Source organism: Culex quinquefasciatus, chromosome 3, assembly GCF_015732765.1.
Source record: "Culex quinquefasciatus strain JHB chromosome 3, VPISU_Cqui_1.0_pri_paternal, whole genome shotgun sequence".
In the NCBI taxonomy this organism is placed as follows: Eukaryota; Metazoa; Arthropoda; class Insecta; order Diptera; family Culicidae; genus Culex; species Culex quinquefasciatus.
The window spans coordinates 126,276,077-126,303,999 of NC_051863.1; the positions used below are offsets into that span (position 1 = coordinate 126,276,077).

The 27,923-nt window shown below is 36.5% G+C and overlaps 3 protein-coding genes across 7 annotated transcripts in view; all 3 read left to right on the plus strand.

Moving 5' to 3' along the window:
• Positions 1–500: 500 nt before the first annotated feature.
• LOC119770348 (phosphoglycolate phosphatase 2-like) lies at positions 501–2,172 on the plus strand. Its single transcript, XM_038265041.1, has 3 exons — positions 501–651; positions 713–1,008; positions 1,069–2,172. Exons 1-3 carry the CDS (start codon positions 567–569, stop codon positions 1,621–1,623), a joined length of 936 nt encoding a protein of 311 aa, XP_038120969.1. The 5' UTR covers positions 501–566; the 3' UTR covers positions 1,624–2,172.
• Positions 2,173–2,202: 30 nt separating this feature from the next.
• On the plus strand, positions 2,203–3,516 carry LOC6043334 (phosphoglycolate phosphatase 2). The gene is given in 4 exon segments (XM_038265042.1): positions 2,203–2,396; positions 2,461–2,756; positions 2,815–2,965; positions 2,968–3,516. Coding segments are annotated over 4 exon segments (921 nt in total). The 5' UTR covers positions 2,203–2,278; the 3' UTR covers positions 3,324–3,516.
• Positions 3,517–7,801: 4,285 nt separating this feature from the next.
• LOC6043338 (sodium-dependent dopamine transporter) overlaps positions 7,802–27,923 on the plus strand; it is a 52,268-nt gene continuing 32,146 nt past the window's right edge. The window contains exons 1-2 of one of the 5 annotated variants that reach the window (XM_038262919.1): positions 20,711–20,792; positions 26,683–26,982. In XM_038262919.1, the coding sequence (XP_038118847.1) occupies positions 26,964–26,982 (19 nt within the window). In that variant the 5' untranslated portion in view covers positions 20,711–20,792; positions 26,683–26,963. Of the gene's footprint in view, positions 8,523–20,710; positions 20,793–26,672; positions 26,983–27,923 lie in introns of those variants that run through there. The other 4 variants (XM_038262921.1, XM_038262918.1, XM_038262922.1 and 1 more) reach the window with 4 other exon arrangements.

The following is a 27,923-nucleotide window of genomic DNA, read 5'->3' on the forward strand; positions in this document are numbered from 1 at the left end:
CTACAGGAGCTACAGATTTTTGAATATTTCCATAACTTTTTGTTAGGGAAGAGCTTAAATTTGAATGGATAATTGAATAGAGAAAATAATCACACAAAACTTATTATGCATAAATTTCAAATAAATACAAATTTGAAGAAAATCTTCAGTAATTTTCTGTCATCCTAAGAAAAGTATTCAATTTTAATCAATATCTATTTTATTGCATTTTCTGTGTTCCATTTATCAGTGAAATCAATCTCTTATCGCCGATATATGGATGAGTATTTTCTGTAAACAGTTCTCTTGCAAATCTTAACAAAAATATGTAAAGAAATAGTTGTTCTGGACTCTTTTTAACTTTCTAGGCATGCTTAGAAGTTCATTCCATCAGTCACGTGCAGTTCAACGGCACTCAATTGAACTTAATCTTTACCGCCTAGCAGTGTTTCATTCTTCCTCTAATTCGCTGCCAGTACTACACTCTACTTGTGGTTAATAAACCACAGCTGAAGGTGAGGTATTCCTGGTACGCTTCGCAAATATTATTAGTACGACTCAAGCCGCCGACCGCGCCACAACACACGATGACTAAGCGATTGCTGGACCTCAGTCTGGAAGATAAGCAATGTTTTGTGGCGTCATTCGACTACGTTCTAACCGATTGTGATGGTAATTTTTGGATGGTTTTGCTACAGTTTTGGGGAACACTTAAGTTTAATTTCAACTACAGGAGTTGTTTGGAACTTTTACGGTCCGATTGAGGGAGTCGGACGGGCTATTGGAGTCCTGAAGGATGCCGGAAAGAAGGTCGTTTACGTGTCGAACAACAGCGTGCGGACGTTGGAGAACTACAAGGAACAGGTGCACAAACTGGGTCATGGACTTGCCGAAGAGGACCTCATCCATCCGGCCATCAGCGTGGTCAGGTACCTTAAGTCGATCAACTTCCAAGGACTGATCTATGCCATTTGTGCGGAACCGTTCCTGAAACTGCTCAAAGAAGCCGGCTTCGAAGTCATCACAGGAGTGAGTCAACTATTTGAGTTTACCATGCAATTTAGAAGTGTTGACTTGTTCTGATTTCAGCCGAATGAGCCCCAGCCCGAGTCGTTGCGACTTATCATTCCCGTAATTCGCGATAAGAAACCGGTGAAGGCTGTCATTGTGGACCACGACTTCAACTGCAATCACACCAAGCTGTTGCGCGCTGAAATGTATCTGAAAAGTGATCCGGACTGTCTGCTGATCGGAGGGGGGATCGACTGCCGGGTTTCGGTGACGCCCAACTTCACCGTCCTGGGGGCGGGCTATTATCTGGAAATGTTGGAAAAAAGTATCGGCCGAAAGGCGACCATCCTGGGCAAGCCGGGTCAACCGCTGGGAAAGCAGCTGAAGAAGCAGTTCGGCATCGAGCAGGGCGAACGAGCGTTGTTCGTGGGCGATATGATTGCGCAGGATGTGGCGTTTGGGAAGGTGGCCGGATTTCAGACGTTGCTGGTGTTGACTGGTGGGGCTAGCAAGTCGGATTTGGATGCTGTTAGTGAGAAGGAATATGTCCCAGATTTTTATACGGAAAGTTTTGCTGATTTGGGCAGGGTAGTGGAAGAAGTATTGGCTGTTAGTCAAAAACATAACTTGTAGTATATGCTTGTAGTATAATTTCTCTTAGTTTTGGCAATGTTCGATGAAGTAGCTTCTAAGAAACGTTGTTCATACATAATTTAAAAAAAGCCTACTATTAATAGAGCTAGGATTAAATAGACGTGAGCAGAAGAGCAATTCTCTACCAAATCGGCAGATTTCATGATATATTTTTTATATATTATGAACTAACAAAAACATAATGGGAATCTTCCCAACCACGAAAAAAGCCATTTTGCATGATTGAATTGTCCATACATAAATCGTATGTTGATACTCAAAGATTTTTTGCCTACTTCAAAGGTCTATAGCGACCCTTAAACTTTTAACCTAATGTACATTTTAACTCACGGAGAAATAAAGCAAAAAAAAATGCCGAGGACCAGAATTTGGTAAGATACCAAATTTTGCTCTTGCAAATTTCAAAGTTGAACACACACATACCAAAATTTGGTATCGATACCAGAAAAAGGTATTATTACGCATTCCCCTTGTTATTTACCCCTGCTCGGGCATGTGTCCCGATTCATCCTTTTTCATAAACCAACTTTCCAGATAAGTTATCCGTATCGTCTAATAAAACGATAATTTGACATTTTACGTTGCTTGATTTACATGATTCAGTTCGTTCCGAACAGTCGACCCACACGGTACGATGAGCTGCAGCGACAGCAACTCTTCACCGACCTTATCACAGCGTTTGCTGGACTTAAGCCAGGAAGATAAGCGTAAATTTATAGATTCCTTTGATTACGTGCTGACGGATTGCGATGGTAAAGTGTAACAATTTTTAAGCCAATTGCCGATACTAATTGGGATCAATTGATCGTTCATCAGGCGTCATATGGAATCTTTACGGACCGATCGAAGGTACTGGCCAGGCCATCGGAGCAATCAAGGCTGCTGGGAAGCGAGTAGTGTACGTTTCGAATAACAGCGTTCGGCCGCTCGAAAACTACCAGGAGCAGATTCGAAAGCTGGGCCATGAAGTAACGGAGGAGGATCTTGTGCATCCGGCTGTTAGTATTGTCAGGTATTTGAAGTCGATCGATTTCAACGGATTGATCTACGCGATTGGATCGAATGCTTTCCTGAAAACTTTGAGGGATGCTGGCTACGACGTGCTCAATGGAGTAAGTTATGATAATAACTCTAATGTTTGTAATTTACTTAACTGCTGTACTACTTTAGCCCGACGACCCTCAACCGGAGTCACTGCAGGTTGTGATTCCCGTAATTCACGATAAGAAACCTGTCAAAGCGGTGATAGTGGACTATGACTTCAACTGCAGCCACATCAAGCTGTTACGAGCCGAGATGTACCTGAAAAGTGATCAGGAGTGTCAACAGACTACCGGGTCATGTTTACGCCAACCTATACCTCGATCGGAACAGGATATTACACGGAAATTTTGGAACGGAGCGTCGGGAGGAAGACAGTTACGCTGGGGAAACCGGGAACTCACATGGTGCAACAGTTGAAGGATTATTACGGAATCGAGCAGGCTAAACGGGTGCTTTTCGTGGGAGATATGATTGCACAGGATGTGGCCTTTGGAAAGGTGGCCGGTTTTCAGACGCTGCTGGTGCTTACGGGAGGTTCTAGTAAGACTGAATTAGATGCCTTGGGTGACGGGGAAAACGTACCAGACTATTACACGGAAAGTTTTGCCGATTTGGAAAAGGTTTTTAAAACATAAGCTGTTGTGTAAATGACCCGTATAGGTGGTTGAGTAGTTTTTTTAACTTGGATGTTTTTTTTTTCATGCAGTCCCTTTTCCACATAGTTTTGTTTTCTCATAAAATTATACGATTTAGTCATCAAAATGGGCATGTAAATTTTCAAAAACTGTATCTTTAGAAAGACTTTAAATGCACGAAACCAATCCAAGATTTTTTTATTCACTTTTTATGGCTATTCCTTTAAATTTTGTTTTTCTAATATGTTTAAGGGGACCAGAAATGCTCTTTTGCCCTTGATTTTATGATTTTGCAAAATCTGGTTATAAATGATAAAATTTGTAGAATATCATTTTTTTTATTCTTTTTAAATGCACAAACAGACTTTAGACTGTATTGATGAATTTTTTGGCTAACTTTTTTTGCGTTAATGTACATTTAAATTTAACTGCGGTAACTAAGGTAATGTATAGTGATGTTCATTGAAATCTAACATAAATTCTAAATATTTTAAGAGATATCAAACATGAGCAATTCCAGCTCAAATCAGGAATTTTTCTGGTACTTTTTGCCTTCCTCACTGAGGTAAGGCTATAATCCTGCTCGAAAAATGTACTTTTGAAAAACAGCTCGTAGACCTATATTCATGTATACCTATCGACTCAGAATCGAAAACTGAACAAATGTCTGTGTGTGTGTGTGTGTGTATGTGTGTGCGTATTTCCCTTGGTGCTCAAAATTCTTGCCAAGTTTTCTCGGCACTGGCTGATCCGATTTGAGTCAAATAAGTTGCATTCGATTCGGTTTGGTGCCCCATACTGCACTATTGAATTGTTTGAAGATCCGATAAGTAGTTCAAAAGTTACTTATAAAAAAGTGTCACAGTTGCGAATCGGATCTCACATAAATGTATGTAAACTATATCCAGACCTCTCACTCGACCCATCGTTGGTTAGGTTATCAAAAGATCTTTCCAACGAGTCCAAAACATTGAAGTTCTGGCAACCCTGTCTCAAGTTATGACCACTTAAGTGATATTTATGAACTTTTTCGAAGCCGGATCTCACTTAAATGTATGTAAACTATGTCCGGATCCATCATCCAACCCATCGTTAGGTAGGTAATCAAAAGAACTTTCCATTGAGTCCAAAACATTGAAGATCTGGCAACCCTGTCTCAAGTTATGACCACTTAAGTGATATTTATGTACTTTTTCGAAGCCGGATCTCACTTAAATGTATGTAAACTATGTCCGGATCCATCATCCAACCCATCGTTAGGTAGGTAATCAAAAGAACTTTCCATTGAGTCCAAAACATTGAAGATCTGGCAACCCTGTCTCAAGTTATTACCACTTAACTGCCCACCATGTGATATTTATGTACTTTTTTGATGCCGGATCTCACTTAAATGTATGTAAACAATGTCCGGACCCATCATCCAACCCATCGTTAGGTAGGTAATCAAAAGACCTTTCCAATGAGGCCAAAACATTGAAGATCTGGCAACCCTGTCTCAAGTTATGACCACTTAAGTGATATTTATGTACTTTTTTGAAGCCGGATCTCACTTAAATGTATGTAAACTATGTCCGGATCCATTATCCAACCCATCGTTGGATAGGTCATCAAAAGACCTTTCCAATGAGTGCAAAACATTGAAGATCTGGCAGCCCTGTCTCAAGTTATGACCACTTAAGTGATATTTATGTACTTTTTTGATACCGGATCTCACTTAAATGTATGTAAACAATGTCCGGATTCATCATCCAACCCATCGTTGGGTAGGTAATCGAAAGACCTTTCCAATGAGTCCAAAACATTGAAGATCTGGCATCCCTGTCTCAAGTTATGACCACTTAAGTATTATTTATGTACTTTTTTGATGCCTGATCTCACTTAAATGCATGTAAACTATCTCCGGATCCATCTTCCGACCGATCGTTGGTTAGGTTATCAAAAGACCATTCTAATGAGTCATTTGTGTATTTTTTATTGAGAAACAAGCCTTACCTGAGAAAGTTCGTTCTGCCTTTTTTCGTTTGTTGACGTTTTTGACTTTTTTGCTTATTCAGCCTCCTGTGATCAAAACTTAATTTTAACCTTTCCCATACAATCTGCAAATTTTCCGGAATCGGTTGTAACTTTTTGGCACTCACGAACTTACCATACGAACCCAACGCAACAAAGAGCACCTCGATCGGACGTTCCGTGTTGAATTGATTCGCGTTCGAACAAAACCGTCGAAATTTTGTAAATATATAGAAGATAGATAGAATTTGTGTCCAAACCCATCATATCACCAAATGTTGGTAAAAAGTGAGGAAGGCAACAAACACATAGGTGGATTAAGTTAGTTTTTTTTTCATAAAACAGTTTTAGTAAATGATTTTTGTATTTTTTTAGGAGAGACATACCATCCTGCATTTTTCGTCAGTCTTTCAGTAACATTTTAGGCTATTTCCTCAAAAATTTTGAACGAAAAAAAATCGTGACATCACCATTAAATTTAAGTTTTAGACTTAAAAACCAAAAAATCTCAAATATGTGGCGTGTATTTTTGTTTCAGTGTATTGTATTCAGAAAGCCCGTCCAATTTCTTACAAGTTTGTCTTTGACCACTTTTTGATGCGACGCAACGGCTTCGAGATACAGTAATTTTTAAATTACAAATTTCAAAAATATTTAAATACCTTACGCCCTCCTCAAATGTTATTTTCGAGTACTATTGGCTTCATATACACAAAAATGGCTTATATAGGCCTAGGATAACATGTCTACAAAGTTTTATTGAAATCGGAGAGGGTCGGGTACAAAAGTACCAGAAAAAATCCTGATTTGAGCTGGAATTGCTCACATACTAAATATGACAATCAACGCATGAAAGTGCATCTCAATTTTTTTCAGTTGATTAGCCTTCTATTGCCATTACATTTTGATAATTTTGATCAACTTAATTAAAAATTTCAAACCTGCTGTGAAATAAAATTAGCAATGGCCTTACCAAATGCATTTCATTAATACAGTCCAGACTCAATTATCGGATGTTTTGATTATACGACGTTCGATTGAACGATGGTTTGTTTGCGACTTAATTTTCGTATTGTATTTTTTATTTTCTTACTTTTAACATCACATTCGGGTTTTGTGATCCAAATTAATTAATAATTAAATCAAAAAAGCATATTTTCAACATTTCAAAACCACTATTTTGGCTGAAATCTTTATCTTAACGTAGTTAAGGGGACATACCAAATAGAGAGCCTATATGGAGAGGCGAAATGTTACTCTCAGGGTTCCAATCGAACTGTCAAATCGGGGTTCCAATCGAGCAACAAGACCATGCAAGAACAAGGTCAGAATCAATTTAAAATAATTTTGGGCAGAAAAATGAGATTAATAACATTTACAAACATTGTAAAACTGTTGTTTTTATTAAAATGATAGTTTTTGTTAAGTTTGTGCTAGTTCGGAACACGAAACGTGCCAGCACCAAAAAATACTACAAGTTTTTCAACCTTAAATTTGAATGACTTTGGGTGTTTAGAATTTCTCTCAGAACATTTCATTTCCCTATATAGGTCCCTAATACCAAAGCTCGACAATCAAAAATAAGACAACGAATATATATATTTTTGTTTCGATTATCCGAAGTTAAACTATTCCAATGCCTTCGGATAATCGAGTCTGGACTATACGACGTTTTGCCTAATCATGTTTAACATTTTGTCACAAATAGTTGATAGAAATAAAATTTCTATAAAAAGTTTTATTACAAAAACTTAAAAATATGCTAACAACGTAAAAACAAGCTAGTCACCATCTCAAAATATCAATGAAAAAAAGCTGTATGCTGACAAATCATCAAAATAGTTATCCTTATGTTATGAATATGAAGTCCTCTAATAACACAGTATAATTGTAAATTAAACGCCTCAAATAAAACTGAATATAAACAAAATAATGAATGTTTTGATTATTTAGATTTTTTTTCCGTATCCATGGAAATTGAAAGTACATTTTGAATTTTGTAAATTAAAAACGTTAACTCCCTTTACAATAAAATGTATATCAAATCATTTGACAGTTAAACGAAAAAGTGAGTTTTGCTATGTGGTTAATCATCAAACAAGTCTTTCCATTGCTTAATTGGCCAACATTTCCACAAAACGATTTGCTCCAAATTCTGCTAGCAATTTACTCCATCTTTTGAACACTTTGAAAGATTTCCATTACTTCTCACGTGTGGGGATCATTACTATGAAGAATGTCTTCGTAACACTAACACCAAGCTCCAAGCTTAAACAAGTATTTTCCTCCCCCTTCCTTCGCTAAAGGAAGTCCTCCCTTCTCCACCAGGATCTCTACTCTTCGAAAGCAACACGTGGTATAGTACACTACTATCAGGGCAGGAAGAAAGCAAGAAAAAGTTCCTTCCATCTAACCACCACCGAATTGTGCGATGCGTTACACAGGCGCGCCATCAACGTCGTCGTCGTTCAAGGATCAAACGGTCCTCGTCGGTTCTCGGCATGGACAGCCTATAAAAGCGCGCCAGTGGGCCAGGTTCGGTGCCAGTATTCCAAGGACCGTCGCCAGGTGCGGATCTCCCAGAACAGCAGCAGCAGCAGCTCGGGACACAATTAGCTGGTTGGTTGGATTAGTCCAGTTCCAGAAGTTCTGGAAAGTGAAGTGAACTTCCGGGAAGTCCGGAAATAAGGAGTGGTGCAGTTTTGGTTTTGTTTTAGAACTCCCCCGTCGGCGACAACCAGTCGGTTTCAGTGAAGTGGATAATTGTAGTTCCGGCGTGTACGACAGCTTCTTTGAACTAATTAAGGCGGTGTGATGTTGGCCTTTCTGGACGGTGCAACCCCGACGGAACTTGGACGCCCGACAGAAATGAAGTCGTTTTAGTGAAGCTTTGAACAAATTTTGAAACACTCAAAATGTCCCTGTTGAACACTTAGTATAGCTTTACTGTTTTGTTAACCTTTTTGGTTGAAAAAGAAGCACATCCACCACCAAAATCTTCAAAAAGTCCCCACAAACAGCATCAACAGGTGGATCCCTGGTGTTCTGGTGTGACCACATACACACCTTTTGACTTCGGGGGAATCGCGGGCCACCGGCGGGCAAGCGCCGGTTTTATGTTCGAGCTGGATGACCCACGGGAGAAGCTGAGACTACTGGCGACCCCGGTCAAACTGGGAGACCATCCAGGTGAGTTGGAGTGTGCGACCACCATATCGAAAAAGTGTACTATATCAAAAAAGTGCAAACAAATAGCTTAACTTTTTTTCAAAAACCAATGATGGCATTTGATTCAGCAGTCAATTTTACACTAAAAACATAAAAAAGTCTAGTTTATGTTGTTTATCAGAACATAATCACAGCATTTTCTAAAAAATATTGAAGGAACAAAATTCTCCACCGTTGTAACGTTTTCTTTGAGATTCTCGAGTTACAGCAAATAAACTGAAAAAAGAAACTTCAAACCGTTGTAACGTCACGGAAGCAATGTGTCAAAGTCATTTTCGATTTTCGTTTTTTTTCAAGTTTGTTTTTGGTTCAATACAAGAAATTTCAAATTTAAACTTTGAAATTTTCCTAAAAGCTTATTTTTTCAAAAGTTTATAGTGCTGAACTCTAGCGTAAAAGATACGATTCTTTGATCTCCTAAAACATACAAAAATGAAATTAAAAAGTACGCATTTTGAGAATTTAACTATAAGTGATAAGAAGTGAAATAAAACATGGGAAAATGTTCTTCGCGTCTTCTTATTTTTTCTATAAAGTCCCAATCATAACCTACAACTTAGTCGACGACACCAAATCGATAAGAAAAAAACCTTCTCAAGATGCAGATTCTCGAATAATTCCATGACCTTTTTTTAAAACCAGCCCTCAAAATACTATAGAGACTTGTATATTGAAAAAACTAATGGCGCAAATTGGCTTCTTTTGACATACGAAAAGAATAATTAAAGTTTCATCCCAGTGGTTTTTAGTGGTTTTGAAGAGCAAAAACGAATTTAAAAGATTGTTTGTTCAATTCGTGATTAAACAAATTAAATTTATAAACTTTTTTCATGATTCATGGTACACGATCATCAAGAATTTCAAAAAAATAAACAATTATTAAAATTATTTTTGGTAATGGTAATTTCATTTTATAATTCCAAAAGACTTCCCCGTTTCCAATTATTCGCAGAAACTCAGGAGGCATATTATAAAAAAAATTTTTTGTTCTCAATCAAATGGGACACTTCTGAGCTTTTAGATAAATTTGAATTCTGGGAAAAAAATATTCATGTATATAACTGATATTTGACAAAGCTTAGCTGTAATCATGTACAAAGATTACATTTTGGGATTCTTTTTCTTCATCATTTTAAAAATTAATCATTTGAGCGAAATCGGGGATTTCACTAGATCTGATTTTTTGTATTTTATTGATTTGGCATAAGTTTTCTTTCCGTTTGCCGTTTTCTTCATATAATTTTGGCAGCTGTGCAAACAAAAATGGCATAACAATGTTTGAAATTCGGTAATTTGGAATGTAATGCTCTTATAGCTTTAAAGTCTTGGGCATAGTTGTAAGTTTTCCGAGTCTTTTAATATGTTTTAGAGGACCAAAAAAGGCATCTGAGTAATTCTCGCTGAAAGTGGACCACTATTTACACAAGGTGCTCGAAAATCAAAAGCAATCTACTTTTCCAATAGCCCCCACCAAGTTATGAAAGAAACCATGTTTGGTTGATTAAATTTGTCCTCCCCTCGGCGCCACCAATACGGTGATATAAACTGTGAAAAATATTTGCAGCGGCCATATTTTTTAAAATGCATTGTTTTGAGTCAAAGCCGCTTTAGGTTCCATTTCAGTTTGCCATTTAAACTATTTAGAGAAAAAATAATACCATTTCTATTTTGGATACTTGATTTTTTTCAACTAATTATTTCTAGTCAACTTTAAACATTTTGAGATAATTAGTGTTAATAACAATATTAGTGTTCTGGTATTTAAATCCTAGAAGATTAAAAATTTGTCGGTTAAAAGCCATTTTCTCCTCCGATTTTCGTTCTAAGTACAGTCATCCCTCATATTCGGAACAGTTTACAGATCGGCCAATGTTCAAAAAATCATAGCAAATCGATAATTGAACTTAATGGTTCGCTTTTACCTTCATTTGAAAGCTTTTCTTGCGATGTTTCGAATGCTGTATCGAACATCTGCAAATTTTAACTTTTATATCAAGTTTTTGAAGAAAAACTTTGACCCTTGAAATCCACAAATTCGGAACACTTTTTTCTTACGATGTAAACAAACTTTTTTTTCTCTCCAGGAGTACATATTTTTTACAAAAAAATGACTTTACACACTGAAACCAATAAAGCTCAAGCTTAGTGGTGTTTTAAACATAGTCTGAAAACTTTTTTGTGAAAATATCAGGTAAATTCAGGTGTTCCACAATTGTGGGAGGCACAATAACATCCCACAATCATGGAATAGGCCATTTGGAGGCAGTGTTTTGATGCTATGGATAAAATAGTCTTGAATTTAAGTTCTTTGTTTAAAAAGTACTACTTTTACTAGTGAAATAGCAAGAGAATGTCCAAATAAAGGTCCTAAAAATAGTAGGGTCGAGAGAAAAGCTCCATTTGGCGTGCTGTTGACAAATTATCACAAAAGTGTTCCAAATTTGTGGGTGTTCCGAATATGTGGGATGACTGTATGAATTGTTAGTCAAAAACACAACAAGTTTTTTTTAAACATTAACAAAGTTACATAAAACAAATCAAATCACAAAATCCCTTAATTTTAGAAAATGAGGAGTAAAAAAATAAAAAAAAAGTTTGATTTTTTGGCGAATAATTTGGATCTTTTCAGAGGAGGAATTGAGATATAGACTTGTTTCATTTGATAGCATTTTTCAATTCAAATAACTTGCTTTTTATAATTGGTTTTTGCCTAATCAAGTTTAGCACTTTTTTAGACATCTTTTGAGAATAAAAATGATCAGGGAAGCACATACACTAGAGTGTAACAAAAATGACTTTTTGGCGGGCATTCAAGGGTTTGTTTCGGTGGGCTAAGCCCAAATCCAAAATATGAGCTTGATTGGACGTAACAGGAGCTGGCGCTTTGCATTTGAATTTTGAATGGGATTTCACCAGCAAAAAATTTTTTTGAAACAAGGTCACCTTTTGGTGCATTTTGGCCACTGAAGATATGCGTCGCGCTTCGCGACGCCCTTGACGCCATTTGATTTTGATGGGGCCGATTTTTGAAAAAAAAAATGCCTGAATTTGAAGGTCTGTACCGAGCTCCAGGGTGCTCCAAATTTCAATGTTATATATACCAAAAGATGCGCAAGGATCTGGTCTACACGCCAATGATGTTGAAAATAAACGCTTCAGTGGCCAAAATGCCTCAGGAAGTGACATTTTTGAAAAAATCTTTTTTTAAGGGTTAAATCCCATTTAAAATTGAAGGGCAGAGCGCCAGCTCCTGTTACGTCCAATTAAGCTCATATTTTGGATCTGGGCTTAGTATGCCCACCGGAACAAACCCTTGAATGCCCGCCAAAAAGTCATTTTTGTTACGTCCTAACATACACACATGCGGAATTTTAGAAAAATTTAATATTATTCCTTTTTTTATCGAAATTCATTTTAAATTGGATAAATCTCAAACAATTTCAAAAAGTTTCCATAAATACTAAAACTTGTAAATTGATACAAATTTGTTGATTGTCTTTTCATTTCTCAAAATATTGTGAATTCCTACTATTAAAACCGATCATAAACCACGTTACCCGCCGAAGAAACGGTTATCTCCACCACAAGTTTGCGCTGATTACATCAAGCTACTAATTGAAGCAACTATTTCAATCTGGCGTTGTTCGCCGAAGAGTGGTTTTTGCGTGGATCAAAATTGAAGTATTATGCTGATGTTTTGCCGCTTGAGTTCTTGGTGAATTGAGAAGCATGAATTCTTGAAGGTGCTTTAATATTTCTATTTTGAATAAAAATGTAATCAATGATGTTAACAATTTGATATTCATTATATCATCCCAAATACGAACAAACACAGTAATGTCTTTCAAGACTGATTCAAGCTTATGCTGAAATTACAGTGTGCTCCCCTTCAACGCGGAAGCAAGCTACGGGAATCATGGAGTTTGTGGTTTTTGCTGCTTACTTGCTGATAATTCGGTCAATAGTTGTTGTGGGTATGGATTAAGTGGCTACCACGAAGGATTCCAGCCATGAACTGAGAAATTCTGGTAATCAATGAGAGCGTGCTATTTCGAGAGAAAATGCAGTAATTTGCACTCTGTGTATCTGCTGTAAAAAATATTGAAATAGGTCCACGTTCCATTCGGAATTCCTTCCCCACCCTTGCTCGGATTACGACTAAAAACTTTCAAAATTTGTAAACCATGAACTGGAGAAACAGGTTTTAGTTCAACTTCCAAGAATCACACACGAACGGGCTCGGCTTGGTCAGCCAATTCTTTTCTCTTGTTCTGGGCTGAGTGCGTCTGGAGCTGACCGTTTGGCCAAGATTTGGCCCGTTGAAAATAATGTGAGAAGTTGTTTATGTTTTCACTTTCAGCCTTTAACACACGGGCGTTGAGGTTTGATTCGAATGAACTGAAACTTATACCTTTTGTATAGGAAGCACAGTTTTTGACCCTCTATTGGCCATCTTTCTTCTTTGGATTTAATCTTTACACGTTACTTATTTTACAAATACTTTGCATTGATATTATATGTCATAACATAACATATTTTACATTAAGATTTTGATGATTTTTAAAGTTTTCTTCATAATCGGGGTATGGTTGAGGGATAAGTTCCTTTCCAGGCAGCAGTAACAACCACCAGGATGGGTCACGGGCGATTAGTTCCTTATGTTATATGCTGCCGAATATTTATACCGTGTACAACACTTGAATTCAACACAAAGAATCCACCAACTTCATTGTGCACCGCTCTCGGTTGGCTCTCGCAGTCCCTCTTTCAGTCGATTACAAGGCAGAGAACTCAATCGGATTATGTCAAGTGGGTGCCAGCGCCGGGCAAGCAGCAGCGCGCCAAACTATTTCGACCACGCGTGGCCACTAGAATGGTCCAAATCATACTCTGCTGGGCCCAAACCTTTATCAAATATTTTTTTATTTTTCCCATGTTTAGGGAGTCATTTTGAACAACTTTTGTTCTACGAAAAACTCTACTTCTCTTTTTAAATACTTTTTTGAGTCATGTTTTAGTTTTTTTCAATTGTATTATCTTGTTTAGTTTTTGTTTTTTCTATGTTGGGCCTATTCTACATTCCTTAAACATTATCTTTTGCCCGTTTGCTGGTTTTGCTTATTTTTCAGTAACCTTTTCGATTTGTGGAGTGTTTTTCATATTTTTTTATTCAAACTTAGCCCACTAGCTTCTAAGCCACATAAAAATATGGTATATACTTACAAAAAGTAGGGCATATTAGTTAGAATCACGAGAAAAGTTGACATTATCAAATTGCTTTATGAACTTTTTATTTTTATTAAACTGTTATGAATTAATTTTTAAGTAGAAAGTAGTCGTTTTAAAAGCGAGTTCCTATAAATAAGAAACCATCGTTTGAAGTTGTTGACGAAATTGTTGAGAATACATGATTGAGGTTATAATAATAAAAATAAAAATAATTAGAACTTGTCCTTTTGTTCAAATTCATGCCAGATAGTGTCAAGATTAATCCGCGAGAAGAGATAAGAGAGCGAATTTTCGACGAGAGGTTCGATCCGTACGCAAGAGCCAGATGGATTGGATTAGCTGATATTTTGTCTATATCATCATTCGTGAGTTGACACCCAACCCAAGCAGCATCGCGCAACATGCTAAAAACGTCTAAGTCCAATTAAGTTACAACAAAGGAGCAACAATGTTGCAATTCCCAAAAATGTAACATCGAAACATAGTTCTTCATGAAATAGTTACCATTATTTGCTGGGGCAACAATTTGATTTTGTTTATTTATGCAACGTTTCGGTGACATTATTGTTCCCTTATTGAAACAAACAAAAACTTTCTTCATGTTGAGCACTGAATGTTGCGAACATGTTGCAGCAATGTTTCATTGAAAGAGCTAATTGTAAATATCGTTTGCCATAACACAAACTCAACTTCAGCGAAAAAAAAGCAATTCTATGCAGTTCGTCCTGAAAAATCCCAATGGAAATCAATGCTGAATGGAATGGGGCTTGCGCTTAAACAAATTGCACAGCTTCCAAAAAAATCCGTCCAGACGGACTTACAGTTAGAAGTTTTGGATCCACCTAAATTTTCCCACACTGTTATCGACTAAAACGAGAATAAGCTGAATTGGCAAATAACATTTTCACTATTCATAAAATGGTTCTGATAATTATGATGAGGAGGATTTCCCGGACCAGTCAAAAACTGCCGTGAACCAAAAACCGTGTGATTTTCAGGATGACCTCCAAGTTGGATACAAAGTCGGCACTCTGCACACACACGGGACAAGCGTACTTGGGTGTCCCGAGCCACTGTCACTGAGCTTCCCGCCTGTGGGCAGCCCATCAGTTTTCCTGGCGAGACTTTTTCCCGGTTCCGACCGGCTGTAGGTGATCCACCACCCAACACAACATCCTCTGTGGGGTGCTGGAGTAATGGTGCCCGCGCCCCGATTTCTCGCTCCACTTGCTTTTTACAAGGAGGAGAGGAACCACTCACCAAGAACCATCCGCTCTCCAGAAGTTTTATTCTGCGATGCTTGAAACACACCTAACAAACAGTTCTTTTCAAGAACTCGTTCAATATTATCAACACTCGCCAAAATAGTCATCAATTATGAGAACTTTTTTTGTTTGACAGTTCTCTATACAAATAAAATGTTATGTTTCCATTATGTTACCACGACGTTACACAAATTGGGGTATTCGATATGTATGTTCAACTTTGTTGCAACATATCTGAAACGCTGCTGCAATAGAAGTGATGTGCGGCAATTTTCTCAAAGAGTAATAAGCAGGGACGTACTAAGGGTGAATGATTTAGAAGTCTTATCACATTTATTCATTTTATTATTTTTGAAAAAAAGTTTTGTCACTCATTCTTAATAATGATTAACGAGAGGTATAGCCTAAAATGAAGCTATATTTTGTCGAACATGAAAATAAGACAATAAAAATAAAAAAACTGTGCAGATTGGCATAATTCTGTTCTGTTTTATTGAAAGTTTTTGACCGTCAGATCTAGTAGAAGAAATGGGAGGTGAGCTCAGCGGTAACACGCATGCTATTTTAGCGAATGGCACTGCGCTTTCAATCATAGCCTTCGCCGTTGAACTCAAACGAAAATGCAAGCATAATTCTCACAGAGCTCATTTCTGCATTCTAGCAGAAATGTTGCACTGTTTTAGCAGGATGCTGGCAGAACCAGCTCTGCTAGAATATTTCCTGATTCATGTCATACAAACAATTTCATCAATTTTCATCTGGAAGTTAAGTGTAGTACTTGTGTTGAAGGCTTGGAAGTAAATGTTCTATGGTTCTACTCTCTACAAGCTAAACATTGTTTTTACTTTTGTGTAAGAAAAAACTTTTTGCTGTACATTCAAAAAAATACAAAAACTCAGATGATTTTTGAATAAACCCAAACATTCTGAAAATGATTCTAAATGCAGAAGAAAGCATTTAAAACAAATTTCAGCTATTTGCACTTAAATTTCCATTTTATTTGCCCCCTGATTTTTCGGACCAGCCTTATTATATAAAAATGCCTGGCGTCATCTACGGCAAATTTATTATAGAGAAATTGATAATATTGGACACTATGTTGATGGCTCTCAGTAAACTTTTCCCCATACAGTTAATTTTCGAGTAGAAATCATGCCTTAGAGACACTTGGGTTCAAATGGTTTTGGTGTTTAAACCTCGTTTATGCTGCTATGTCAAGAAGATTTAATCAATAATCACAGTAGCTTTTTTTAACTAAACTTGTCTTTACTCTAGTTCACAACAATCTATTATAATTATTTGTTTGGATATTTGAATGGTGCACACATGAAAATGTATGGTATACTTGAAATTTCCGACTCTGATAAGAACAAAATTAATTGTGATTTGTGATGCAAATTTAAGGCTTTTTATCTCTAGATTTCCAATAAAAACTAATTAAAGTAAAACAATCTAATAAGGCCTATCCTGCTCATGTCTTATGTAAACATCAACTGACGTGAGCATGACAGACTTGATTTTGCATAAAAAACAATTTCCATATAGCTTATTTTATTAAAGATTCCTGAATACACCCCTGTGCATACAAAGCGCCATGATGGTAGATTGGAAAGAAATACTTTAACAATTAATTTTCAGCTATTTTAACCCATATTGTATATTTTTGGCCAAAACAATACATTCTTCGTAGCTGGTTTTAAAGCTGACATAATTTTCAAACATATTAGCCAACTTTATTAATTTTGATACTAAAACGTCTCCAGAAAAGATAGCAAATTTTAAGAAGATTGAGGGCGCATGAAAAAATCAAAAGTAGAATGCAATTTTACTCGGTAAATTTGAAATGGCCTCAGACATACCCCTTCTATAGATTTAAGAAAACCAATTTTGTTTGCTGTCAACGGAAAATGTGACAGGTTTATTTTCCTGACTTATCCATTTTTATTTTGTTGCGAAACCAAAGCCGAAACATATTTATTTAGAAATTAATTAGAACTTTGTTGCGCTTGAAATAATTTCAGGAGCTCGTTTGATTTCAAGTAACCAAAAATTTCACCAAAATGGTGACATATTTGCAACAAATTTGTTACATTGTTGCAACACCATCAATTTCTCCTAAGAAAATTAGCATCGCATAGGAAACGTTGCTGCAACACGTTCACAACTATCCGGCTATTGTTGCCAATCGCGTTATTGTCGTGCGCTTTTTTTGTCGCCAGAAGTGTTGCGAATATGTTATCACAGCGATTTTGGATTGTTTTGAATTAGTTGCAAATAAGGCTTGGCAACAATAAATGCTGCTTGGGAACCTATTTGGTTTCTCTGTATATTTTGTATCACTAATCACTCGTATAGTAAAATTGTGTTTATTTTCGCCCAGCTTTGAAGAAAAAAAAGTTATGTTCAGAGCGTAAAAGTGACCACACTATTTGTTTAGTATTGTTCAGTGAGGATTGGAGGACGCGATTCTGGTCGATTTGTGGGCAACATTGCCCACACTACAGTACCACACACCTACTTGAGGTTTCAACGGAGAAGACCAGCATTGAGATGATGTCCGAAAACGAAAAGTAAAACAGTGCAATGGTAAGGGGGATCGAGAGGGCTCGACCAGCTTACCGTACGGGGTGTAATTTGACACATTTTTGTGTTTTTTGAAATATTTAACTTCTTCTTATTATAATTTTATATAAAGTTTTTAAAATGCTGAAATATCAGGTAAAATAGCTTAATATATTTAGGTCATATTGCGTCAGTTTATTTTTAAAATATCTTGGTGTTAATAGGATAACTATCTATGTAACTACAATACTAAATAAATATTTAAACTAAATACAGCACTAGAGCAAATGTTTTGTTGAATTTATGTTGTTGCAAAAAAAAAAATAATACAAATAATCAAATTATTCGCTCTACAGCATTGCCTTGGCGTTTTTGATTGCTAGATTCCTACTCGAAACTAGTTGTCCGAAGGCTTGTTTGTTGAGGCAATTGCAAACCTATTTTTACACTTTAGCCTCCATCCACCCCGGGACTCGAACTGATGACCTTTGGATTGTTAGTCCAACTGCCTGCCAGCGACTCCTACACCTGGACTGAGCTAACAACATAACCTCTAGGTTAGACCGGGGCCAACATTTACTTCCCCATCCGACGGAAGGCGTGATCAGACAAAAATTTCGTCTCGAAAAATGCCACGGGACCTTCTGGGATCGAAATGGGTGAGAGGCAACCACGCTTACCCCTACACCACGAGTTGTTGCATTTTATCGTTATTGCGCTATCTTGCCAAACGTGCTATAGATTCTCGTGAGCTGGGTGATGAATAAACAGAATGCGTAACGTGATTTTCGAATGATCCCACTTTGTTTACATCTTCAAAGTATTAGGTGGCTGTTCAAGCACAAGCATGACTTATTTCTTACTGGCAAATGAGCTGTTTTATAATCAGTAGCATGTGTTTTATTTTGTATAGTTTTGTCATTTTTTGCTGTAAAATTGTGTGTGTTTTCAAGTTTCGATCGGTTTAAAGAGTATTACGGGTGATGAAGAACTGCGGCGAGAGTGTTATTCTGTGATGTCGTGCATAAATTCCCTGGCTGATTTTGGAGTCCTGCAGCTTTTCCTGGTCCAACGAAAAAAACTTCTCTAATTCTAGCGAAGCTGATCTAACAAACAGAGAAGATTTTCACTATATCAGTAGGGTTTCAAACGGAATCACACAATATAGATAGCTTCTGGATGGATACAACCGGATCGACTCCATAAGCAACTTTCATTCATAATTATAAAAAATGACGTTCTCGCCTTCAACTTTCTTAAGAACTCTCAAAAGTTTTTCATCCTTAAAAAAAGACAAAATTTAATGATCAATAACAATACTCTCTACTTTCTTCGAACAGTGAATTGGTTCCACTTTGACAGTTCAAAATTGAGGCCGTTTTGCGAACCACTATTCAGCACCCAGCTCGAGAGTGGCAAGATTATCACGTAAATTTGCGTTTTTTTAAATTCGAGTCTTTAAGAACCTAAAAGAAAGCAAAGCAAAGTAATCCACTTTAACGACCCCCGGGTCTTTTGTGGTCTTAAGTTGCAAGTTTCTGCTCATTTCTAGGCGTCTGAAGGTTATGTGTGGTGAGTCACCCAAAACCTCTTTTACGCAAATGGACCGACGTTTTACTTCCTCATCTGATAGAAAGGCCAGGAGGTAGAAGGTAATCTACCAACTCACACGAAATCGGGAAAAGTTGCCCCGACCCCTCTTCGATTTGCGTGAAACCTTGTCCTAAGGGGTAACTTTTGTCCCTGATCACGAATTCAAGGTCCGTTTTTTGATATCTCGTGACAGAGGGGCGGTACAACCCCTTCCATTTTTGAACATGTGAAAAAAGAGGTGTTTTTCAATAATTTGCAGCCTGAAACGATGATGAGATAGAAATTTGGTGTCAAAGGGACTTTTATGTAAAATTAGACACCCGATTTGATGGCGTACTCAGAATTCCGAAAAAAACGTATTTTTCATCGAAAAAAACACATTTTTTTTTAAATCCTCCCATTTTCCGTTACTCGACTGTAAAATTTTTTGGAACATGTCATTTTATGGGAAATTTAATGTACTTTTCGAATCTACATTGATCTGCATTGGGTCCTTTTTTCATTTGGAACAAAATTTTTCATTTTAAAATTTCGTGTTTTTTCTAACTTTGCAGGGTTATTTTTTAGAGTGTAACAATTTTTAAAACTTTTTTAGTGTTTTTGTCGATGAAAAACACGTTTTTTAGGAATTCTGAGTAAGCCATCAAATCGGGCGTCTAATTTTACATAAAAGTCCCTTTGACACCAAATTTCTATCTCATCACCGTTTCAGGCTACACATTATTGAAAAACACCTCTTTTTTCACATGTTCAAAAATGGAAGGGGTCGTACCACCCCTCCGTCACGAGATATCAAAAAACGGACCTTGGATTCGTGATCAGGGACAAAAGTTACCCCTTAGAACAAAGTTTGCAACGGCCTTAAAGATAATTTGCAATTTTTTTTATATTTGGTAGCAAAACTAAAATAATGTATGAAGCATTTTGTAATACTTTTTCGTTTCAAAATTCAGAAAATTCAGCTTAAAATGTATTTAATGTAATTAATTTTCATGTAAAATGCACGTATTATTTAATAATATAATAGTGCACAATATTTCATGACTTGAATGTTATTTTTCTACAGCAGACGTGTCACAAAATAGCACACAAACGACGATTTTTAATTTTTGATTCCAAGTACACATAAATTCTAAATTTTCAATGAAAAAGTGTAGTTCAAAATGGTGAGCATCTGGATCAACACTTTTGTTTCCGAGACACGATATTTCTGTATTTCTACTAAACTGTGATCAATCATGTTTTGCGTCAAAATTCCATAATAAACTTTCGAAAGCCCCCCCACCGCACGGTGCTCGCACTGCGTTGGAAAACCTAACGAATCAACGACGAAGCATGTGGTTGGCTCGCGCGCACAAATAAAGAAACACAAATCTGGTAAGAAACATGAAAAAGCTACTCAAGCCCCACACGAGCACACGGACTCTGGGCGAGAGTGCTTTCGAGGCTGAACTTGGGGCAAAGCTTAGCCGCTTGGCTCTTCCAGTTCAAATTCTGATCTCGCGCGAAACGGTAACGATCAAGTGGTGGGTGCGATATCTGGCGCGAATTTTGGTGTTAATTTGAGTTTGGCGCGAAAGTGGTAATGTTGGGGGAAGTGATTATGGTGTGTGCATACTAACTTGGAGATGATATAGTGGACTTTAGTGAGTTGTGGCCAGGTGTGACTCGAAATGGAATTGCGCGCCAAGTAATCGAAAATGAGTATCACTTTTAAGGCCAGGATGTACTGGTTTGCATTTGCAGAACCGGTTCGATTAGTTTTATGAGGAGGTTAAGAAGAACGGTAGCTCTGTTTGCAAAGAAATTTTATCATCAAAATTTGCCAATTAAATGTGTAAATGTGAAAACTACTAATTCAACCATTTTAATATATTAACCTTTCCAGTCACGACGTTCTAGCAGGATTCTAGCAGAGTTCTCACAGAGCTGGATATTCTTACAGCATTCTAGCAGAAATGTTCCACCGTTCTAGCAGGATTCTGGCAGAACCAGCTCTGCTAGAATATTTCGTGACTGGGTTCTAACGAATAGAGCTGTAAATTTTGTGTAACAATATTTAATGTTTATATTTTTGTATAATGATGCAAAAAATGCTTAATTTTCACTCACAAACATCGATTCTTGGAATATAAAGACCACAGACCACTACCAAAAAGATGAGCCGTTTTTTAAAGCAAAAAACTTAAAAAAATCAAACCATCCAGTTTAACGTTTCTGCGCGAAGCTAGAAGTCCAAAGGCTTGAATGGGGAGAACACCCAAACCTAATTTTACTCCAAGGAACCATCCACTCCAGGGTCCGAGAACTGACGACCTCCGCCAGCGATTCCACCGGAGCAGGCTTGGTTTGGTGTGTTGTTTGTACTTATAGCTTAGAGACGACTCCTACACTTGGAATGACTTAACGGCCTAACAACATCCAAGGCCGGGACCGACGTTTTACTTCCCCATCCGATGGAAGATTGGAGCAGATGGGAATCGAACCCAAGATCTTTCGCTTACTAAGCGGACTGCTTAACCATTCAATCAAGCTTGCTGCCAAGCACAAAAACCTAGTTTCTTCAAATTATTAGTTTAAATGTTTAAAAATGCTTCGAAATATGTTGAAAACTACTTTGGGAATATTGTGGTAAATTTTCAATTCAGTTCAATTCGGTTTTATTGGTGAATAATCAAGATACAATGAGTTATTTTGAAGTGCATAACAGAGTTTTGGAGTTCCTTTCAGCTGTGTGTTGCATCATAATCCATTTTGGAACAATTATTTCTTTAACTAAGGCACTAGCAAGAGTAAGAAAAAAATCAAAAAAAACTTACAGAAGTGGTAAATTTTCTAAAAAACTTTTCAAAAAGAAATTGCCAGTTCCACTGACAATACAGATTTATCAACTCAAAATTATGAATCCAAAATGATAAAAATTTATGCAAAATCTCAAGAATTAAATAAATTTCGAGATCTATTTTTATCAAATTTTGAGCTCAGTCCAATGACCATCTAATCATGATCATCAAACCTAATAAATATTGAACGAGTTTGCGTCAGTTGTGCCAAGCTCCTCGGTCTAAAACCGGTACCGTCAACCTTCAAATCACCCAACAGCCGGCTTCGCCCCCGCACCTTGTCCTTCTTCAGGGTCACAAAATGACACACAAGATTAATAGTCGTGGCTCCCCCGAAACCGGTGACCGTGGAGCTAAGATTACTATCAATTGCTTTACCATTTTTGGTAGATATGCAATTACCAAAATATTGTGCATTTATAGGAATGTTGCTTGAACTGGTTTCCGATCGCAGGATCACGACTTTAAAAGTCGTCTAGTCACGGTCGTCAATGCACCCAACCTAATCTACTTATGTCTCAACTATAAGTTAAGCCTAGAACTTTGTTTAACACGTCTAAAAGTCTATCGATTAGGTGAGTTGCAAATTGACTGTGGGAATATCGGTTTCAGGTTGTCACGGTTTGACCGCAATTTGCACCGTCTATACCGTCACAGAGTCGGACAGTCTCCAGTTGACGGACCAGGGTTGCAATTAGCTAATCGTTAGAAACTAATCAACGTCCGACTTTGTGCGACTGCTTCAGCGCGGATTAAGAACATGCACGGAAACTGCACTCTCTGTCTGGTGGAAAAGTTAAACGTGCTAATTCTTTGATTTGTCCCAGCCAGCGGCGGCAACACTGCGAGGTTAAACTTGAAGAATTTAGTTGTCGTTTCCAAGTCGGCGTTAACTTCTCAATTGCATGACAGATTCCGCGGGATGTATGCAAATACACGTTAAGTTTGTACAAGCTTTGGTTTGGATTACGAAGTTCCAGACGTATGAGCAGGTGGGTTTCAACTTGCTTGAAAGTGATTAATTGATGGTTTAGTCATCGGATTATAATATAAAAAACTGCAGAAATGAATATATTGGCGAAACAAAGATCATTAAAACAATCAAAACGTCATTTGGTAGAATGATACAACATTCCTGATGTCTGGAAAATTCGAGCCTTTAAAACTGGTTCTCAAGAACGAAAGGGTAACTTTCAAGTCAATGTATTTAACCGAGATAATGGTGAATCTATATGACTAAAGCTGTACGGATTTTTTCCTTACCATACGGATTTTCGAACCTCTTAGCGGATTTTTAACAGGCCGGAATTTTTGTAGGGAATTTTACGCATAATACGGATTTGCACGGAATTTAACAACTTTTTAATCATTGAATTGCTTTTTTGATTTGGTCGAAGGTTTTGTTAGTTAGAAATTTTCGGTTTCTGTGAGTTTGATTTAAAAAGGGAGAGTTTTCCGGGGTTTTCTTCAATTCAAACTTGATTATCAATAATTCTAAAGTTTTTAAACTATTGTCTTGCTTATGTTGATAGGACCTTTAAAAAAAACTCTAGAATTGTTCTTTTAGAAATTCCTTACTAAATATATTTCATTTCTAAAGCTTTCTAAAACTTGTGAAAACATTTGAACATTTAACAAATCTAGAGTTTTTTTAAAGGTCCTATAAACTGTTGTGTTTCACATGCTATAGGACCTTTTCAATGAAAAAAAAACTCTGGAAAAGTGTTCGTGAAAACACTAAGAGCGATATTATTCGTAAAAACAATCTTGACATTTCGTAAACTTTTAAACGTTTAAAACAAAACAAAATTGAAGAACATAATTATTTGATGCAAATCATGGTTTATTTTATGAATACTTTTAAACGTGCAAGTTATAAGCACTCTGATAGCATTTTGTGAAATTTGTTAGCTGTAAAAACGACTCAGTTTTATATTTTTAATTCTAAGATTAATTAAATTTAATTTATCTAAATAATTCAATGACAGTTTTTGTTATACCATGGTGGCATATTGGCAAAGTGTACGGATTTTTGCTCAGCAAGAGTTGGTAGCCTTATATATAACGCATTAGTGGCCAAAGTGCTTTAAAAAATTACATTTTCGAAAAATAATCTTTTTGCTCATTTAAAATTCAATTGCAAAACGCCAGCTCCTATAACGTCTAATCAAGCTCATATTTGGGATTTGGGCTAAGTACGCCCACCGGAACAACCCCCTAAACGCCCGCCAAAAAGTATTATTTTTACACTCTACTTTTTATACTGTAGTCAATATTCTCACTAGATAACGGTAAACTATTCTGGACTTTGTAACTGAACTTGGCTCCAACCCGAGCAGACAGAAATAACTTGGGAAGGTCAGTTTTTGATATTGTGAGAAGATCGAAATATGTTATTGGGATGATCGGATTAGTTGTTAAAATAATAAAAATCAATAACAAAGATTTGTTCGAAGAATAACTTAAACTGTTATTATGTTGTTATTGCAATAACAAACCAATAACACAGAAGGAATCATGAAGGAATAACAAGATTTGTTATTTTGTGCGGAGAGGTTGAGCAGCATAATAACAAAAAATGTTATTGAACTGGTATGTCTCCATAACAAAAAAAGTTATTGTTTTGGTTTATTTGTAATTTGCAAATAAACCTGCAGTTGCCATAACTCCTCGGTACTAGTCAGGGCTGCAGAGTCGGGTACCTCCAAGCGACTTTGAATCCATACTTTGAAGACAACTCCGATTCTGGATGCAGGATATGACGTCAACGACGACTTCAGCTCTCCAAAAATACCCGACTTCACAGATTCCGACTCCAAGTAAAAGTTGCTGAAAATTTGCTGAATTCGATGCAGTCTCCGAGGTCTCACTCCAGCTCGAACTTCAACGTCAGTTCCGACTTCCTGGCTCTGTGAAAATAATAACAGTTTTTGTTATTCACACATCAAAAATTCTCAATAAATAAATCAATTCCGTTAGGGAATATAACAAAATTAAAAAAAAATGAACTCTAAAAAGTTACTTTTATCAGATTAATTTTAGCGTGAAACCCCATTTCATGGTGAAATAAATGACCCCGATGAAATTGGTCAAAATTATTTCATAGTTCTACCCAATTTTAGTAAAATCCTTTAGGGGGTATATCAAATAATTTAAAAAATCAACTTTCAAAATTTCAACTTTTTAGAATAATTTCAGCTTAAGGACCCCATTTCATGGCCAAAATATTGATCCCGACGAAATTGGTCCAAATTATCCCGTAGTTCTAGCCAATTTTGGCAAAGTCCATTAGGGGGTATATCAAATAATATAAAAAATCAACTTCCAAAATTTCAACTTTTTAGAATAATTTTAGCTTAAGGACCCCATTTCATGGCCAAAATAATGATCCGGCCGAAATTGGTCAAAATTATTCCATAGTTCTAACCATTTTAAACAAAGTCCCTTAGGGGGTATATCAAATAATTAAAAAAAAACAACTTTCAAAATTTCAACTTTTTAGAATGATTTTACCTTAAGGACCCCATTTCATGGCCAAAATAATGACCCCGACGAAATTGGTAAAAATTATCCCATAGTTCTAGCCAATTTTAGTAAAGTCCCTTAGGGGGTATATCAAATAATTAAAAAAATCAACTTCCAAAATTTCAACTTTTTAGAATAATTTTAGCTTAAGGACCCCATTTCATGGCCAAAATAATGACCCCGACAAAATTAGACAAAATTATCCCAAAGATCTAAACATATTTAACAAAAAAAAAAAAAATAATAACAGATTGTGTTATGGACACATAGAAACTTTTCCATTTTTGCGATTTATGGTAAGTCAGTATACCGAACGAATAACAAATTTTGTTATTAGAAGAGTTTTTGAAATGTATAACATTTCCTCTTATTAGCGTGTTATTAAACATTTTCAATATAATATCACTTCAATACCAAATTTTGTTATTTTATCAGAAACTGTTATTATTTTTTCTTCTTGAAGTTGAACTTCAGGATAAAATAATAACACTTTTTGTTATTTTAACAGGATTTGTTATTGAAATATTATTAATTTTGTTATTACCGTCTGCCCGGGAAGACTACATTTCTTTCAGTCTAATGACATTGTAAGTGTTTGAATCACTGTTTATTTACCAACCTTTTTGGTTGGAATTAACCTTTATGGAAACCTCACTGCTGTCGGATTATTGATATTGGCTTAACCATTCAGTCGTAGCTCTATCCGCCTCTCACGCACTTGATTATTGATTTGATAGACAAATAATGCTTTTTTCTTCATTGAAATTGCATTTCAATTCAATCAAATATCCCACAGCCGGCTTGCTCATAGTGGGACAATAAATGTTGACTTGTTCAACCGTGGCCTTTGTTAGTTCATAATTGTGAACAAGATCTCCAAGTTTCTTCCAGTTCAAACAGAAAGGAAATGTTTGATTAAACATCGCGCGCTTTGTCACTTTTTTATTCACGGGTCTGTCTAGTTAATCCAGCGATAGCGATAGATTAGTGCATTCACGAGTCACACTTGGCCCTCATGTTTGGGGTGGAGAAGTCGTTGTCGTGCGATGATCTTAATTAGCCGTACACACCAGTGGGCATCAAATGAAGTGGTTCGTTTCTTAGAGAATTTACTTTAGAAGCATTTCGGAGTGATCACTGGAGGAAGTCTGACGCACTGAAGCGCACGAAAGTGGGAAACGGTGTTCTTTTTTTCTTATTCTCTTGAAAGAATTGCTCAACCATGTTGGCGGAACAGTTGTTTTGATCGATTGTGCGAATTAGTGAGTGAGGTTGTAGCAGTGGACGTGTGGTCGTCGGAGTCAAAATTAGGAACCAAGGGCCTTTCAAGCTGCAATCAACGGCATTCATCAACGAACAAACGAACCGGATCGGAAGCCGCAGAGATGGGGAAGGCGAAAAAAGGTAAAACAATTCTAGCACCGGTGAGGTAAAAATCAACGGTATTGTAGTTTTTTTAGATTAGTCAAAGTGTTCTTGTAGGTGTTTTTTGCTCAAAAGATATTAAACTCCACTTCTTAACGTGATAGGAAGTTTGATCGGGTATTTAATGTATCACAATTTAGAGTTTGGAACGACTTCTTCCAAATAAAAAAATACTTGATGTTAAGCCTTATTCTTGTGTTTCATAATGTCGATGAGTACTCTTTTGTTTCTAATTTAATTATTTTAAATAAATGTTTGCAGTATTACAATGTGTATTATTGTTTCTTAACCAACAAGAAAAATTTAATCAACTACACTTGGACACCGCTGAGCTAAATAAACTGCTAATCAACAATACATCGCCGATTACGATCAGTGTCAATAAATTCACCAGGTGGCGTCCTCGTTAATTTTAAAGTGCTGAGTAAAATTTTTTTTCGGTTTTGCGCAATACCATTTTTTTCTTTATATTTAATAATATTGTTGCCACTCACTGGAAAATTTAACAGAGCGAAACGATCTATCAAGGTGAATTTTTGAACTCTTAAAAACGAATGCTGAAAAATTGAAGACGGTCATGGGATTTTCTACAGCCTTGTTTTGATCGGGGTGATGAGGTTTATTGCTGTGAGGTGATGGCATACATCAACTGCGGTTGAATTTCAGATACATTTCGAATCATTTGCCAAATAAATATATATTAGCAACTGAAAATGTAATCGATTCAACATTGGAAATTTTGTGTCACGCTTATATTTTCATACTGATCTTGCTGAGAAAGGTCTTCAAAAGAAGGTTCTAGGGTTTTTCTTTTAAATTTAAATCTTTGTTTCGTGAGAAAAAATCTAGAACATTAAAAAATGGTTCATTGAGCATTCTTTAAAAAAACCTACTTTCTTACAAAGAAATTGTGAAATGAA

Coding starts and splice junctions, on each gene's coding strand:
- LOC119770348 (XM_038265041.1), top strand. CDS start 567: ATGACTAAGCGATTGCTGGACCTCAGTCTGGAAGATAAGCAATGTTTT. Junction 652..712: donor CGTTCTAACCGATTGTGATG/GTAATTTTTGGA, acceptor TTTCAACTACAG/GAGTTGTTTGGAACTTTTAC. Junction 1,009..1,068: donor GCTTCGAAGTCATCACAGGA/GTGAGTCAACTA, acceptor TTCTGATTTCAG/CCGAATGAGCCCCAGCCCGA.